At 33.7% G+C, this 19,927-nt stretch overlaps 1 protein-coding gene across 1 annotated transcript; it reads right to left on the bottom strand.

Annotated features, from left to right (window-relative positions):
• Window positions 1-6,654: 6,654 nt before the first annotated feature.
• On the bottom strand, window positions 6,655-9,003 carry LOC137404687 (uncharacterized). The gene is made up of 4 exons (XM_068090920.1): window positions 8,773-9,003; window positions 7,880-8,046; window positions 7,117-7,236; window positions 6,655-6,970 (listed from the first exon to the last, which is right to left on the bottom strand). Exons 1-4 carry the CDS (start codon window positions 8,811-8,813, stop codon window positions 6,828-6,830), a joined length of 471 nt encoding a protein of 156 aa, XP_067947021.1. The 5' UTR covers window positions 8,814-9,003; the 3' UTR covers window positions 6,655-6,827.
• Between the last annotated feature and the right edge of the window lie 10,924 nt (window positions 9,004-19,927).

The raw sequence follows: 19,927 nt of genomic DNA, 5'->3' as shown, positions 1-19,927 counted from the left end.
TTAGTTTTTGAGTTATGGCCAGTTTTGTACAATTTGTTACCGGACTTAGAATATTTTTCACTTCTCATTCGCTTGTCGTCATGGAATTCCAACCACAGTAAGGAATTTTAGCTCACCGCAAGGAATCTGAAATATAAATTAAACAAAAGCTTACGCAAAGACCGCAAGTAAAACACAACCAACCAATGACATTCGACAATGGCTCAAGGACGAGTATAAAAGAGGGGCAAAATCAAGGGAAGAGGAGGAGAAGCTGGCAGCGAGCCAGACGGCAAAGGGGAGCCGCAGAGGAGAAGCTGGCAGCGAGCCAGACGATAAAGGGGCGCCGCAAGGAAGAGCCAAGATAGGAGGATTAACATAAGCCCAAGATAGCCAAGGAGCCAGCAGCAACCAGCTCGCCGAGGATAGACTCAACAAACACGATTCACCCAAAAAGAGGTGGCAAGCCAGGAAGCCATAAAGCCCTGAGAGAAGAAAGTTAACTCAGCCGCCCCTGTTTACAGTAAGAGCTACTACTACACGCCTAACAGATACGTACTCATTTAACCTAGTAAGGCCATAACAAATAGGGCTAAGCATATTGTTATTTTTGCTTGAGCTAGTAAGCCTTGACAGAATAATTGTTATTTTGACCTTTGGAGGAGAATAGAGTTTGCAGACACATAGAAACAAACCACTGGCGTGTTATTGTCAATTATAAGATAATTACCTGCAGAGAGTTGCCTACAAGAGATAGTAGGCCTCATAATCTCAATAATACTTGATACTTGGGCTCATTGATACAGCAACGCCTTACTGTCAAAACAAATTGCAAGGATAACTATAGTAGTGCCCATCTCCATTGATTGAGTTGGTATTTCAATTTTGCTTTATAGCAACGGTCTGATTTTCTGGGGCAGAAGTGCCACTTTGTCTGCGGTCAAAATTTGTCTTGGGAGAAATTGAACTCAAGGTCCAGAGGCTAACCATTACACATAGAACCATAAAACCATAGAACCATTGTAGTATTTCACTCAAAGGAAACTCACAAAAACGATACATTTCATATTATTATTTAAATATCAAATTATCATTATTAGCCTACTTTTTATATTCATTATTATAATAAACTTTAAATAAATACAATAAATTAAATTATTTAAATAGCAAATTTCTCCCTTGACAAAAGTCTGGTAGGTGAAGTCGTAAAATTGAAGAATAATTATTGCAGTGATGAATTTTATTACCATCCAAAAACAATATCAACCTTCATCAGGTCCAACCACACTATCTCTTTCACTGCCAATCATGTACAAATTGGTTACCGGCCTAGTGCCAGCCATTTTACCGAAATTGCCGATATTGCTTCATGATATGTATACAGTATTTTTCAAGTTCTACTTTAATTATCTGTATAATCACAAAAATCTAAACTGGCTATTATGTCATCAACAACTAATTACCTGTTTTATGACTCGCGCGGGGTAGTTAATGAACTCACAGAAAAATCTTCGTTTTTGGATTAGAAATTCTCAAACAAAAGTTTAAAATTGCTTCGTTGTTTTAGGCTGATTTTATAGAGAAATCTTCGGACAACACAGTCAATTTCATAAAACACTTAAAGACCGTGGGTTATGTGGTCAACAAATAATAAAATCGGGGACAGCCCTATGTTCCGCAGGCCCTATGTTCCGCAAGGCCCTATGTTCCGCAAATCGCTACGGCTCAATCAGTAAATTTATTGCTGTCTAGACGTTGCGGACGTAAAAGTGACTGATGATTCGTCTCAGCACATTAGCTCTGCCGATGTTTCTCACGCAAGAATACAATAAACAAGTTTATGTAGGAATGCGTACTGTATAAGTTGTCCAAGCGATTGTATTATAATTAAATTAAAAAAAACTAAAGCCTGTTTTCTGATTATTTGATTTTGTAAATATAATCAAAAAACGTATATTACTCGCTGATTGTTAATGAAATCATCAAAGCATATCTTCCTCACTGAATAATAACATCTATAAAATCATGGAGGCCTATGCTCCTCATTCAATATTGCGCAGTATACTCGCAAGGGCTGATGTTCATCACATAATATTTTGCAATGCACTCAGTAAGGTATATGTTTCTCACTCAAAAATATTACAAATATAATTCTATATTTGTAATTATTTTATTTAATATAATGTGATTAAATTAATAATTACAATATATTCTGTATTGTCTTGTATATAAACTCTGCATATAAGTCTTGCCGTGAAGCAATTTCTGTTTGCTGCCAGTATGATTTTATTTTGCTACTTGTAATTACCCTCTCTACATAACCGTTTCGTTATTTACATCTGACAATCTCACCTACAGATGGGGAGTTTCCTTCTCATGAAATATAATTGAAGATACAGTCAAACATGGATAACTCGTCCACGGATAGCTCGAAAAAATGGTTAATTCGAACATTTCCTTTGGTCCGTTCCCACGTAATGATAAATTGCTATAGATAACTCGAATTCAACACTGTTAATTCGAACTGTTTTTTTGCCCAACAGCTACCGAAACGGTTGTTTTCGCTTTAGAAAATCACTTTATTCAAAGCCATAGAGGTAAACTTCATCTTTTCGTAATTCATAAGCGTCGTTATTACCACCATCGGCAAAATATTTTTGTCAACGACTTTTCTAAAAGTTTGGTGAAATTTGATTTATACTGCGATACGATGAATAGCACGGGCTAACCGGGTCACGTGCGCAAGAATTTTCGCCACGCGCATACAAAACAAAAATCGCATGTTGTTTTGTATGTGTGTGGCGAAAATCCTTGAGTGCGTGACTCGGCTAGCCCGTGATGAATAGTTTTCCGACGTTGATTCCGTGTTGAATCAACGTCGGAATGTTGAATGTTTAAAACGTCTTAAAAAATGTTGTAATTAAACGTATACGTTGTCTGAGCTACAAAAAACTATTCATCGTTTGACCTAAACACAGAATACGTGTGTACATTCAATAAGTATCTATTAAAAAAGCGTGAGTGATATAGAATGTACCGTAAAACCTCGTAAAATTCTAATTGAACTGCCTCGGAGTGTTGCTCTTAACGAATCCCAGGTAAAGTAAAGTAATCTGCATAAACTTCAAGAAAAAACGGCAAAATTGATCGTGGGTAAAACCCCAAAAGAAAAAAATGTCTTTTCTTTTGAGCATTTCAACAACGATCAAGTTTTGCCAATGTCAATCTGAAAAACGTCCTGGCAATAACATCACCTCAAACAACAAACCAATCTCAAGTGATAGAAAAATCTCTATACTTTTTCATGAAAACGTTTTAAACTTTACATTAGAAGCATTTAATTTGAAACAAGCCATTTGTGCTTTTGATTTATATTATAGTTTGTATATGTACATGTATCTACTAATAAATAAGTAAATACATGGACTTGTGACAGTGCTCTGATAACTTGAATGCTCTGATAATTCGAACACTTTTGCTCGGTCCCTTGAAGTTCGAGTTATCCATGTTTGACTGTATTTATTTTTGCCTGCAAATAGAAGCGCAAATAATATTATATTTGATATTAATATTATTTCAATGAAGATTAACTAACTACAAATATAATCATGAGGACCTATATTTCTCACTCGATAATAATATAAATATAATGATTGAAGCCTAAGTTTCTCACACAGTAATAGTATAAAAATCATCATGAGGACCATGTTTCTCACTCAATTATTTTATAAAAATAACCATGATGGCCTATATTTCCATTTCATATTGCGCAATATAGTCAAAGGGCCTCACTCGATATTGTACAATACACTCGCTTCGGCCTATGTTCCTCGCTTCGTATTGTGCAATATAATCAAGGGGCCTATGTTCCTCACTTCATAATGAGCATATTTTACTTGCTTGGGACTATGTTCCTCACTTGAGATTGCGCAATATACACAAAGGGCCTATATTCCTCACATCATAACGAGCATATTTTACTTGCTTGGGCCTATGATCCTCACTTGAGATTGCGCAATATACACAAAGGGCCTATATTCCTCACATCATAATGAGCATACTTTACTTGCTTGGGCCTATGTTCCTCACTTGAGATTGCGCAATATACACAAAGGGCCTATATTCCTCACATCATAACGAGCATATTTTACTTGCTTGGGCCTATGTTCCTCACTTGAGATTGCGCAATATACACAAAGGGCCTATATTCCTCACATCATAATGAGCATATTTTACTTGCTTGGGTCTATGTTCCTCACTTGAGATTGCGCAATATACACAAAGGGCCTATATTCCTCACATCATAGTGAGCATATTTTACTTGCTTGGGCCTATGTTCCTCACTTGAGATTGCGCAATATACACAAAGGGCCTATATTCCTCACATCATAACGAGCATATTTTACTTGCTTGGGCCTATGTTCCTCACTTGAGATTGCGCAATATACACAAAGGGCCTATATTCCTCACATCATAACGAGCATATTTTACTTGCTTGGGCCTATGTTCCTCACTTGAGATTGCGCAATATACACAAAGGGCCTATATTCCTCACATCATAACGAGCATATTTTACTTGCTTGGGCCTATGTTCCTCACTTGAGATTGCGCAATATACACAAAGGGCCTATATTCCTCACATCATAACGAGCATATTTTACTTGCTTGGGCCTATGTTCCTCACTTGAGATTGCGCAATATACACAAAGGGCCTATATTCCTCACATCATAACGAGCATATTTTACTTGCTTGGGTCTATGTTCCTCACTTGAGATTGCGCAATATACACAAAGGGCCTATATTCCTCACATCATAACGAGCATATTTTACTTGCTTGGGCCTATGTTCCTCACTTGAGATTGCGCAATATAATTAAAGGGCCTATGTTCCTCACTTCATAATGAGCATATTTTACTTGCATGGGTCTATGTTCTTCACTTGAGATTGCGCAATATACTCAAAGGGCCTATGTTCCTCACATCATAATGAGCATATTTTAGTTGCTTGTGTCTATGTTCCTCACTTGAGATTGCGCAATATACACAAAGGGCCTATATTCCTCGCATCATAATGAGCATACTTTACTTGCTTGGGCCTATGTTCCTCACTTGAGATTGCGCAATGTATTCAAAGGGCCTATGTTCCTCACATCATAATCACTATGTTTCCATGATGCGCAGTGCTTCGGAGTTGCGCTATCTCCGAATCATGGAAACGGCGTCTTCGCACTGAAATCACTGCGCACTGATCAGTGCGAAGCCAGTGCAAATTCGCAGCAAAGAAACAGCGACTGCGCAGTGGCTGCGCATAGCTCTCATGCCGTGGATATGGATTCTTCGAAGGCCATAAACTAGTACAAAGGTTGTCCTGCTAATCTTGTTTTTTTATTCTTCCGATCTTCTTTCACTTAAATTTAATTATGGTCTGCATTCACGAGGATGATGAGGTGATTACTTTCCTGGACTTTGTTATCGATGCCAACACATTTCGAAAAATAGGTGGCAAGTCCTAAATTAACGTATAAATAATATATTACTTAAAAATACTTATTAAAAATATATTACTTTGTAAAAAGTGTGTTAGGTTTGTAAAACCTTGTGAATGTGTATTGTAAATAAAAGTATAATGACGACAGAATCATAAAAAGACCGTTTATGACGTTCGGTATCCGTGATCGATTCTATTTCTCCATCAGGCGATTCGATTTATACAATTTCTCTTCTCTGGCTAATTTGCTGAAATTCTGAAAACCATTGCGCAGCATGGAAACGTACAATCCCCTCGACTTCGGAGGGGGGCTGCTTCGCAGTACTGCGCACCATGGAAACATAGTGTATGAGCATATTTTACTTGCTTGGGTCTATGTTCCTCACTCAATATTGCGCAATATACACAAAGGGCCTATATTCCTCACATCATAATGAGCATACTTTACTTGCTTGGGCATATGTTCCTCACTTGAGATTGCGCAATATACACAAAGGGCCTATATTCCTCACATCATAACGAGCATATTTTACTTGCTTGGGTCTATGTTCCTCACTTGAGATTGCGCAATATACACAAAGGGCCTATATTCCTCACATCATAATGAGCATATTTTACTTGCTTGGGCCTATGTTCCTCACTTGAGATTGCGCAATATAATTAAAGGGCCTATATTCCTCACATCATAACGAGCATATTTTACTTGCTTGGGCGTATGTTCCTCACTTGAGATTGCGCAATATACACAAAGGGCCTATATTCCTCACATCATAATGAGCATATTTTACTTGCTTGGGTCTATGTTCCTCACTTGAGATTGCACAATATACTCAAAGGGCCTATGTTCCTTACTTAATAGGTATTTCAAAAAAGCAGCAACAGAACCAAGTACATGTAGTTATATCTAGCAACTAAATGATGACATTGTCTAGTAATTTATTTAGTGGAAACTGGTAAAATATCCTCATGTGACATTAGTGCCATAAATTGCAACAAGTGCTTGTTAAAAAAGTTTCTACATCTCCTCTTTCTACTTTACATGTTCTACTCTTCACATGCCTAATTTAAATAAAAGAAATGAGCTAATCGATGTAATAATATATTATGTAACTATAATAATAAAATGTGTTTTAAACATCTACCATAAACAAACCAGCCAAGTAACTAACGGATTATTTGGATATTATATAGCCGATATATTTAGGATTTTATCTTGTTCTAGCAATTTCATCTGAGAGCCCCAACAGGTATGAACTATTTTTTAATAAATAATTTTACATACAAAAAGTGTTCTCTGACAATCAACTGAATCGATAAATACAATATACAATAGATTTTTATGAAGTGACTGCGGGTAATTTTAAATTATTTCATTCACAGCATATTTTATCGCTCGCCAATAGCTAGTTATTGTTCGCTTTCCCTGCTCCAGCTGTCTCTTGAGTTTTTGGATTCGTTCTTCTAACTTCTGCCACTTTTTGCGCCTGCGAACTATCAGTTTCCCTGAAATGAAAATTATTGCATATAATTAAAAATGCATTTGAAAAGCGTTTAGGGTATATATATATATATATATATATATATATATGGTTTGCCAAAGAAGGTAGATTATAATGATCGTTCCTATATTTTTTCGTAAAAAGACAAACCTTTTTCAGCAGCTGCGGCTCGTTGTTTATACAACACTTCTTCATCTTTTAGACATGAAATGAGAAGCCATATCGAAGGGTGCTTCCTTCCAACGACGTCATTGAAATGGCTGTTCCAGGCTAGGCATAAAAGACAAACACTGCTGAATAAACTCATAGTATGATTAAGCTATACGAATGATCTTTTTTAATCCAAAATTTCGGATAAAAATTGCATACAGCTTTTATTTTTTTTGTGGAAGCTTATTTCTGATTTACAGCAGATTGCTGTATGCTCACGAGCCTTTTAGGATCTTAGCCTAAATACTGGGGACTGCACATTCGCACTATCGTCTACGTAATGTTTGGTATGCACATATGCAGTAAAATACTTAAAGTTTGTAGTGAAGGCAGCGGCTTTTTGAACGCTTCTCTTTTTTATTGAATTACTTTGAGGAAGACAAAATTATAAATTGAGTGTCAATAAACTTTGCTGGTTTTCAATATGTTAAAACAGCAGAATAATATGAATCAGAATCAAAGGATATTGGCACATGATGTATCATTATAGAATATAGTCTTAAGAATAAAAATCTGCCTGCATACTGCTGGCGAGAATTGTTTTGCTGACAGATATTTTTGTTAACAAGATTCAACATATTCCGCAAATGTAAACAATATGCAATAACTGGGGAAGCCGAATTTCCAAGCATCACTAATATTGTGTAAAGGACGATGTCTGAGTTTTTTGATATTGTAATTTGTTTCAGCTTTTTATATTCACCTTCCACATAGTTGTTAGTCCGTGTGCTTATGTCTCGAAAATATACATTCCATACACTGATTGGAATGACTCCGTGTATAAAGGTATCATGGAAATAGGCTAGTAACATCTCCATGGCTGGGAAATGTTTCGCCGCCTCCCATACAGCTACTGAGCTCTTTAAGCTACTACAATAAGAAATGAGAAAACATTAATTAAGGATTCAGATGTCATCGAGGAAGCATGGTGGAAATCATACTCTGAGATGTTTGGTTGGATTTATAGGTGGCGAACTCAAACGGTTGCTGCATTTGCTCTCTTGCAAAATATGTACTTTGTAAAACTGTTTCATGGCAATTGGTTGCTCATATTTTTTGGTTGCTTTGAATTTACACTGAAGTTATATTATACTTATAAGTTATATTATTTTTGAAGAAGCCAGATGAAAGGTTTCATCCAATATATTCGTTAGTAATAAAGTGATGGTTAATCCTATCAATGCCATATTTCAGAAAACAGGCCTATTTGCTTTTAAACCAATTTTTAATGCACACATCTGCTGATCAGCATTTGTTCATGTTGAAAATGGTACTATAACCCTTTCTCTGTGACCTTACATCATTATTGTCTCCTACTTGTATGTTTAGATAATTTATATCTTAATAAGCCAGTTCATTGCATAATTAGTCATCGCACCTGTAACAGTTGTTGCCTGGACTTTGTCTAATAAAGGTGTTTAACTTGAGAAAACTATCCAAGGATATATACATTTCACAACCCAGTTTCAACTGTTCAAATGATTATCATGTTAAGGCAGACCACGTTTTTACTATAGGAATTTCAAATGAAATAAATAAACATATATAACAATAAAAATCTTCATTAAACAGTCATGCTAATTTAATACAACTCACTCAAATGCCCCGATCACGTGATGTGGTGGAAGGAAACCCATACTTGATAGCTTTTGTACAATATCTTGTACATTACAATCTTTCTGGTATGCGGATTTCAGACCAAGCGCTGCCACCTTCCGAGAAACACTCTGGGTGAAGTGGAAATAGCACCCACATATTGCTACATTGGGCCATGCTGATTTTACCGCTTCGTGGAGACTAATCTCGAAATCACAAACAACCTCCAGAGCATTCCCGCCAGTAGCTATTTATTGTTCGTTTTCCCTGCTCCAGCTGTCTCTTGAGCTTTTGAATCTGTTCCTCTAACTTCTGTTATTTTTTCCGCCTGCGAACTATCAGTTTCCCTGAAATGAAAGTTATTGCATATAAATAAAAATGCATTTAAAAAGCATTTTGGGGTTTGTTATCAGTTCCACTATTCATATATATGAATAGTGGAATATATGAACACCTTTGTAAATTTGCCTAATTAAATGAGATTATCCCCCCTTATCAAGCTTTAATTTGGCTGATTATTATCCTATTGAATTCAAACTTGCTGTGTGCTTGTGGTTTGTGATAGTAATGAGTTTTAAAATATTTTCTTAGCTTACATTTCTCAATGTTATCCATTGTTGTAGCTTGGTAAATTCTATGCCTATAAGAAATTCTATTTGACGCATACATACATATATACATGTATATATATACATGTATATATATATATATATATATATATATATATATATATATATATATATATATATATATATATATATATGTATGTATGCGTCAAATAGAATTTCTTATAAGCATAGATTTTACCAAGCTACAACAATGGATAACATTGAGAAATGTAAGTTAAGAAAATATTTTAAAATTCATTACTATCACAAACCACAAGCACACAGCAAGTTTGAATTCAATAGGATAATAATCAGCCAAGTTAAAGCTTGATAAGGGGGGATAATCTCATTTAATTAAGCCGATTTACAAAGGTGTCTGGAGTGCATTGAATTTGGAACTCAATTTTAAGCATTTTACAATCTGAAACACAAACTTTTGATGGTTTTAATAAAATTTGCATATGTTAATTGGTATGAAACATGAGAAGAATGTGTGACTTTGTTGAAACCACAGGTTGACCTTGACTTCTACTTTTGCAGTATTTCTACAAAGAGCTTAATCTTGTATGGCTTCTAGATGCTGACCCGATGAATCGACAGAGAAGATGAGACTTGTTTTGGATAGCTGAGGCCTGGAGAATTTCAGAAATATTAACAGAAACAATGGCAAATTATATGTTAATAGTGATAATTGTTTTTGAATAGTGGCTAAAATAGCATTTTCGGTCATTCTTGTTCGGAGTTATCTCCCACATTATTCATCCGAAAAATTTCAAACCTATTTGTTTGTGTAAATATTGAAATTGTGTGTAGACAAATAAAAATCTAGACCTCTAACTTGTATATTTTTGAATTTATATGAGTCTAAAGTAAGCTAGATGTGACTTGCCCTCAAACTCAGGCGACAAATAGTCAAAGTTCAAATCCTCATAGCACCTGAACCGATAGTAGTATAGTGAGAGCAGATCTACACACACTAGGCGGAGCTTAGGGAGCAGGAAGTGACATCACATCAGGATCTGTTTGATTGACAGTTGGGGGGCGGAGCTAGGCGGTGTTGAGTCATGGTGTGAGTCATGGCGATCTGTGTGATTCGTGGTGCGAGTGAGTAATGGTGTGAGTTGGTTGGTGACGTCGCGGTGGTGGTGTCGGTGGCCGAGTGGTGAGTCGGGCCGCGAGACGATTCGCGGTTGTATTTGGGATTATCGGATTTCGTTGGCGTCCGGTAGAGGTCGCTCTTCCGTGCCGTTTCGGGGATTGACGGAGAGCTCGGTGGCGACGGGTTGACGGACGGTGGCGGATGGATTTCGAGATCGTCGGAGCTTGTATGTATTTTCTTTTTTCCGATCCCGAATGAGAATGATGTGTCCGCGAACGAATATTCATTTTGATTGTAAACTTCATAAATTCTGAAATTATCTATCGCCTCTAAGTCTTCATCAGGATTAAAACTTTTCAGAATTGACGGAGCATGCAATCTGAAGGAATTCAGAGAGAAATTAAAACAAAGATTATAAACTCTGTATATCAAGACAGTAATGAGTTAAGGAAATGATATTATGATTAAATTTTATATAGTTTATTTGATGATATATCATAGGGATTTAAACTTACTATCAATGGATATGTTATTGAATAAAAGTTTTGTATATAAAAATGCTAAAACATAATATAAAAAAGACTATTGAATTTCATTCAATCCCAATTTTCTTCTTCTTCTTTCATTGTCGAATGAGAATGAACTGTCTACAATCAAAACATACATTATTTTTAGTGAGATATAGTAAAAGTAAGACATACAATCAGATTAGATCATTCATTCAAACTAAAAATCAAATATAATGTAATACTTACTGAAGAAGAAGAAGATCCATCCTTTTTCTGAATGGAATCTTCCTGTTGAGATACGGGAGCCTGCAATTGCAATGATTACAGTCAGGATGGTTTACTATATCCTTGCTGAGATAGTAGACTCTACATTCACAATGGACTCCAACTTAAATTGTAAATTTCAATTGCATTAGTCATCGAATCATAGAATGATATGCAAGATGTAATGCAGACAGAATAGGATATGCAATCAGCTAGAGTAGGACATACAGACAATAAGAAAAACAAATATGTTACATCACATAGTCAGACTAGGACACACAGACAGAGGAGGATATTCAGTTAAAATAATCTGTTTTAATCTGAGTAGGGATATAACATACACTTTGCTAAGATATTGGAGTTTGCAATTGCAATGAATACAATCAGCCTAGAACACATAGTTACTACTCAGAAGAGAAGATTCATTGTATCATTCCTACATAACATCTAGATTGAATTTGTAGTACTTACTGTAAACCGTAATCTTTCGTTGAGATCTTGATAGAACTTTTCACGTAAGAGAAATCGACAAGCTTTTCGCTTCCGAACGCTTATTTCCATTCCATGAGAGCAGTAACCCCATCGCTTCACACATTTATCTACACAATGTAATCGTTCTTGAAATTTCCTTTTTCTGTTGTCTCTGGTACTCATTGTGAAGTTATGAACTGAATTGAAAAGGCATATTCGCTCGAAGGAATTATAACAAGTAGAAGTGTTGTCGCAGTTCAATAATTTTGTGATCTAATGATATATATAAACAGTTTTCGCGAAATTCACTTTCGCGAAATTCAATTTCGCGAAAGTTGACTATATAATATATATGTGTAATTTCGCGAAATCCAATTTCGCGAAATCCAATTTCGCGAAATTCACTTTCGCGAAATTCAATTTCGCGAAAGTTGACTATATAATATATATGTGTAATTTCGCGAAATCCAATTTCGCGAAATCCAATTTTGCGAAATTCACTTTCGCGAAATTCAATTTCGCGAAAGTTGACTATATAATATATATGTGTAATTTCGCGAAATCCAATTTCGCGAAATTCACTTTCGCGAAATTCACTTTCGCGAAAGTTGACTATATAATATATATAATGTGTAATTTCGCGAAATTCAATTTCGCGAAATTCACTTTCGCGAAATTCAATTTCGCGAAAATCTGTTTACTATTTTCGCGTCATTAATTCCTTTGGACACACCCATCATTCTTCAATTCACTATATAAGCGTTGCATAATCTGATGGAATATTCTGCCTCATTAACCATCTCTTGATACCTACTTATATTTGAGAATTTGGGTCGATCGAGTGTTGATACCATAAGGCTTGTATGCTTCAGCTAGAATTCTGTTAGCCGGCTACTCGCGATTAAGTTCGTTGAGTGTCGCTGTTTTCAGGGGCTGTTGTGTGGACAAGCGCCTTGGCATTCGACTTGATTGTTTTCCTAGGTTTACCTATGGAATTCTCCTGTTTGGTTTGGCTTAACCATTCCATAACAGTTTCTCGACCAGTAAATAGATGAAGATGATGAACTAGTAAAGGGGCATACATGGATTAATATGTGGATTATTTTGAGGATAGCTCCAACTCAGTGTGAGTATATCAATATATAAAACTTATATCAAAAAGTAAATAATATTCGGTTGTATTTGTTACCAACTTTATTTCGATATAAAGTATATATGTATATTCAATTGTAAAATATAGAAAAAAAAAAATTTATGTCAGATCTTCTAGTAATTTAACAATTTGGGAAGTTCCTTGAATATGTACATTGTCAACACCTTCATTTTCTTCGTTATTAAGACTTTTACTAATTTTTTTTTTTCATTCCAATCATATCTATCTAGTATAGTTTTTCGAACTACATGATCTCGTGTATCTGTTTCAGAAATTTTTAGCATAACTGTTAGAAAATCTTCTATTGAACATCCTCTGCTCCAAAATATTGCAAAGAGAAGACAGTAATCTCCACATGTTGTTGAAATAATTGTTTCCAATGAAACAACCTTGTTGCCAATGACGTGCAACTAAATTTTTGGTTCAACAATTCCATTTCTAATTATTTTTTCAAAAACGGTAAAACCAGACCGTTATCGTCATGACAATAAGAAACACACCGAGTTTGTTCAACGCAAAGAAAAGCGTCAGGAATTTTGTGAGAGTAAGAGTTGCTAAACAATTTTACACCTATCTTGTGGAGAATTTTGTTCTGAATAAGATACATTTAAAAGTAAAACGATATATGTTTTCATTTTTTGAGATATTGCTTAAATACTAACGGTATATCGGATTTTTTAGAAAATCCGTTTGAATTAACTTGGGCAGAATAATCATTTGGTCAACAATTAACGTGGTAGCGAAAGAGTTAATATACAAGTGAGCAGTGATTATAAATGTATATATAATAATAAAATGTGAGTAAGATAAAAGCTACTGAAGATACAATAAACAAAGCTAGGATTGTGCTAGTCCATGTTGATATACAAGGGAGCAGTGATTATAAATATATATATATAATAAATCGTGAGTAAGATAAAAGCTACTGAAGATACAATAATCAAAGCAGGATTGTACTAGTCTATGTTGATGTACAAGTGGGCAATGATTATAAATGTATATATAATAATAAAATGAGAGTAAGATAAAAGCTACTGAAGATACAATAAACAAAGCTAGGACTGTACTAGTTCATGTTAATATACAAGTGAGCAGTGATAATAAATATATATATAATAATAAAATGAGAGTGAGTAATGTGAGTATATATAATAATACATTTTATTATTATATATAATTATAATCACTGCTCACTTGTATATTAACATGGACTAGCACAGTCCTAGCTTTGTTTATTGTATCTTCAGTAGCTTTTATCTTACTCACATTTTATTATTATATATACATTTATAATCATTGCTCACTTGTACACCAACATAGACTAGTACAATCCTAGTTTTTGTTTATTGTATCTTCAGTAGCTTTTATCTTACTCACATTTTATTATTATATATGTTTATAATCACTGCTCCCTTGTATATCATCATGGACTAGTACAATCCTAGCTTTGATTGTATCTTCAGTAGCTTTTATCTTACTCACATTTTATTATTATATATACATTTATAATCATTGCTCACTTGTATATCAGCATGGCCTAGCACAATCCTAGTTTTGCTTATTGTATCTTTAGTAGATTTTATCTTACTCACATTTTATTATTATATATGCATTTATAATCACTGCTCACTTGTATATTAACATGGCCTAGCACAATCCTAACTTTGTTTATTGTATCTTCAGTAGCTTTTATCTTACTCACATTTTATTATATATATACATTTAAAATCATTGCTCACTTGTACATCAACAGGGTCTAGCACAATCCTAGCTTTGTTTTATTGTATCTTCAGTATCTTTTATCTTACTCACGTTTTATTATTATATATTCATTTATATTCGCTGCTCACTTGTATATTAACATAGACTAGCACAATCCTAGCTCTGTTTATTGTATCTTCAGTAACTTTTATCTTACTCACATTTTATTATTATATATACATTTATAATCACTGCTCACTTGTATATTAACACGGACTAGCACAATCCTAGCTTTGTTTATTCTATCTTGAGTAGCTTTTATCTTACTCACATTTTATTATTATATATACATTTATAATCACTGCTCACTTGTACATTAACATGGACTAGCACAACCCTAGCTTTTATCTTACTCACATTTTATTATTATATATACATTTATAATCATTGCTCACTTGTATATCAACATGGCCTAGCACAATCCTAGTTTTGCTTATTGTATCTTTAGTAGTTTTTATCTTACTCACATTTTAATATTATATATACATTTATAATCACTGCTCACTTGTATATCAACATGGACTAGCACAATCCTAGCTTTGTTTATTGTATCTTCAGTAGCTTTTATCAATTATTCTAAAGTGCTGTAAAAGATCATCAGGAGTGTTAATAAAGTACTGAGAATAAGTATGTGTACAATTATTATAAAGTGCTGTAAGAGAACATCAGGAGTATTAATAAAGTACAGAGAATAAGTATATGTACAATTATTATAAAGTGCTGTAAGAGATCATCAAGAGTGTTAATAAAGTACAGAGAATAAGTATATGTACAATTATTATAAAGTGCTGTCAGAGATCATCAGGATTGTTAATAAAGTACAGAGAATAAGTATATGTACAATTATTATAAAGTGTAGTAAGAGATCATCAGGAGTGTTATTAAAGTACAGATAATAAGTATATGTACAATTATTATAAAGTTCTGTAAGAGTTCATCAAGAGTGTTAATAAAGTACAGAGAATAAGTATATGTACAATTATTATAAAGTGCTGTAAGAGATCATCAAGAGTGTTAATAAAGTACTGAGAATAAGTATATGTACAATTATTATAAAGTGCTGTAAGAGATCATCAGGTGTGGTAAAAAAGTACAGATAATAAGTATGTGTACAATTATTATAAAGTGTAGTAAAAGACCATCAAGAGTGTTAATAAAATACAGAGAATAAGTATATGTACAATTATTATAAAGTGCTGTAAGAGATCATCAAGAGTGTTAATAAAGTACTGAAAATAAGTATATGTACAATTATTATAAAGTGCTGTAAGAGATCATCAGGTGTGGTAAAAAAGTACAGATAATAAGTATGTGTACAATTATTATAAAGTGTAGTAAAAGACCATCAAGAGTGTTAATAAAATACAGAGAATAAGTATGTGTACAATTATTATAAAGTGTAGTAAGAGATCATCAAGAGTGTTAATAAAGTACAGAGAATAAGTATGTGTACAATTATTCTAAAGTGCTGTAAAAGATCATCAGGAGTGTTAATAAAGTACTGAGAATAAGTATGTGTACAATTATTATAAAGTGTTGTAAGAGAACATCAGGAGTATTAATAAAGTACAGAGAATAAGTATATGTACAATTATTATAAAGTGCTGTAAGAGATCGTCAAGAGTGTTAATAAAGTACTGAGAATAAGTATATGTACAATTATTATAAAGTGCTGTCAGAGATCATCAGGATTGTTAATAAAGTACAGAGAATAAGTATATGTACAATTATTATAAAGTGTAGTAAGAGATCATCAGGAGTGTTATTAAAGTACAGATAATAAGTATATGTACAATTATTATAAAGTTCTGTAAGAGTTCATCAAGAGTGTTAATAAAGTACAGATATTAAGTATATGTACAATTATTATAAAGTGCTGTAAGAGATCATCAAGAGTGTTAATAAAGTACAGAGAATAAGTATATGTACAATTATTATAAAGTGTTGTAAGAGATCATCAGGTGTGTTAACAAAGTACAGATAATAAGTATATGTACAATTATTATAAAGTGCTGTAAGAGTTCATCAAGAGTGTTAATAAAGTACAGATATTAAGTATATGTACAATTATTATAAAGTGCTGTAAGAGATCATCAAGAGTGTTAATAAAGTACTGAGAATAAGTATATGTACAATTATTATAAAGTGCTGTAAGAGATCATCAGGAGTGTTAATAAAGTACTGAGAATAAGTATATGTACAATTATTATAAAGTGTAGTAAGAGATCATCAAGAGTGTTAATAAAGTACAGAGAATAAGTATATGTACAATTATTATAAAGTGTATTAAGAGATCATCAGGAGTGTTAATAAAGTACTGAGAATAAGTATGTGTACAATTATTATAAAGTGCTGTAAGAGATCATCAAGAGTGTTAATAAAGTACAGAGAATAAGTATATGTACAATTATTATAAAGTACTGTAAGAGATCATTAGGAGTGTTAATAAAGTACTGAGAATAAGTATGTGTACAATTATTATAAAGTGCTGTAAGAGATCATCAAGAGTGTTAATAAAGTACTGAGAATAAGTATATGTACAATTATTATAAAGTGCTGTAAGAGATCATCAAGAGTGTTAATAAAGTACTGAGAATAAGTATATGTACAATTATTATAAAGTGCTGTAAGAGATCATCAGGTGTGGTAAAAAAGTACAGAGAATAAGTATGTGTACAATTATTATAAAGTGTAGTAAAAGTCCATCAAGAGTGTTAATAAAATACAGAGAATAAGTATGTGTACAATTATTATAAAGTGTAGTAAGAGATCATCAAGAGTGTTAATAAAGTACAGAGAATAAGTATGTGTACAATTATTATAAAGTGTAGTAAAAGACCATCAAGAGTGTTAATAAAATACAGAGAATAAGTATGTGTACAATTATTATAAAGTGCTGTAAAAGATCATCAAGAGTGTTAATAAAGTACTGAGAATAAGTATGTGTACAATTATTATAAAGTGCTGTAAGAGATCATCAAGAGTGTTAATAAAGTACTGAGAATAAGTATATGTACAATTATTATAAAGTGCTGTAAGAGATCATCAAGAGTGTTAATAAAGTACAGAGAATAAGTATATGTACAATTATTATAAAGTGTAGTAAGAGATCATCAGGAGTGTTATTAAAGTACAGATAATAAGTATATGTACATCTAATCTGATTGTATGTCTTACTTTTACTATATCTCACTAAAAATAATGTATGTTTTGATTGTAGACAGTTCATTCTCATTCGACAATGAAAGAAGAAGAAAATTGGGATTGAATGAAATTCAATAGTCTTTTTTATATTATGTTTTAGCATTTTTATATACAAAACTTTTATTCAATAACATATCCATTGATAGTAAGTTTAAATCCCTATGATATATCATCAAATAAACTATATAAAATTTAATCATAATATCATTTCCTTAACTCATTACTGTCTTGATATACAGAGTTTATAATCTTTGTTTAATTTCTCTCTGAATTCCTTCAGATTGCATGCTCCGTCAATTCTGAAAAGTTTTAATCCTGATGAAGACTTAGAGTTCATGTAAATCTCACTTCGATCCAATATCATGAGAGCTGGTGTCAACCATTGAAATGATGAGGGAATGTTATACTTTTGAGGTTCGATGATCGAACATAATACCACACGCTCTCCCTTACGTTCAACGAAGAATTGCAACGCAATCTCACAATTGTCATTTTCTTCAGACTTATTTGCTTGTATTACTTCTAACGAAGCTGGAATATCCAAAACTTTTAGATCAATCCATTTCCATGGTTCTTGCATTTCCTCGGTTTTAAAAACTGTTGCAATAGGTGACGTAATTTTCTCATCTCCTTCCATATAATTTTCCTTGGATTCGAATAACCGCTTTACTACCGAACTTTTTCTTGATGATCTTCGTAATGACGTAGTTCTGTTCAATCTAGACTTGGTTGGTCTTCTATAGTCTCTTTGTTTCATATTCAATTGGGAAGTTCTTTCAGAAATAATGTCGATATTCATACTATTGGAAGTTGACTCCTCAGAAGCTCCAGTAACAATCAACACTAACTAATAATACTTCATCAATTTATACATTGTCTTTAAAAAAGTAGTGGAACCATAACAGCGATGGATAATTTCAGAATTTATGAAGTTTACAATCAAAATGAATATTCGTTCGCGGACACATCATTCTCATTCGGGATCGGAAAAAAGAAAATACATACAAGCTCCGACGATCTCGAAATCCATCCGCCACCGTCCGTCAACCCGTCGCCACCGAGCTCTCCGTCAATCCCCGAAACGGCACGGAAGAGCGACCTCTACCGGACGCCAACGAAATCCGATAATCCCAAATACAACCGCGAATCGTCTCGCGGCCCGACTCACCACTCGGCCACCGACACCACCACCGCGACGTCACCAACCAACTCACACCATTACTCACTCGCACCACGAATCACACAGATCGCCATGACTCACACCATGACTCAACACCGCCTAGCTCCGCCCCCCAACTGTCAATCAAACAGATCCTGATGTGATGTCACTTCCTGCTCCCTAAGCTCCGCCTAGTGTGTGTAGATCTGCTCTCACTATACTACTACCGATGACCCTAGAGGATAAAAATTTGGGATTTGAGCGTTTTTCAATATAGGCAACAACATATTAAAAAATCATCAAAATCTGAGACTATGAGGTTTTTTTCAGTTACACTTGGTAAATTCTATGCCTATAAGTAATTAAGTATTAAGCATAAATTGTGTCATAGAGCAATTATTGCTCTATGACACAATTTATACTCACTCAGCAATACAAATTAATCATTATGTCACACAAAGTCTGCCAAAGAAAGTAGATTACAATGATAGTTCCCATATTCAGCAGCTGCTGTGGCTTGTTGTTTATACAATACTTCTTCGTCCTCTAAACATGAAATGAGAAGCTATATCGAAGGGTGCTTTTTCCAACCATGCATTGAAATGATTGTTCCAGGCTAGGCATTAAGGAAAAACACTTTGCTGAATAAGCTTATAATATGATTAAGCTATACGAATTATCTTTTTCAACCCAAAATTTTGGATGAAAATCGCATACAGTTTTTATTTTAACCTTGTGGAAGCTTGTTTCTGATTTACAGCAGATTGCTGTTAGCTTACTAGCCTTTTAGGATCTTAGCCTAAATACTGACGACTGCGCATTCGCACTGTTGTCTACATAAAATTTTATATGCACATATGCAGTAAAATATTTTTAAAAAAAATTTTTAAATATGAAAATCAATTCTTATCCATATAGCTCGTGTTC

This window comes from Watersipora subatra, chromosome 9 (genome assembly GCF_963576615.1).
Source record: "Watersipora subatra chromosome 9, tzWatSuba1.1, whole genome shotgun sequence".
NCBI lineage: Eukaryota > Metazoa > Bryozoa > Gymnolaemata > Cheilostomatida > Watersiporidae > Watersipora > Watersipora subatra.
This window is presented reverse-complemented; position numbering and strand designations above follow the sequence as displayed.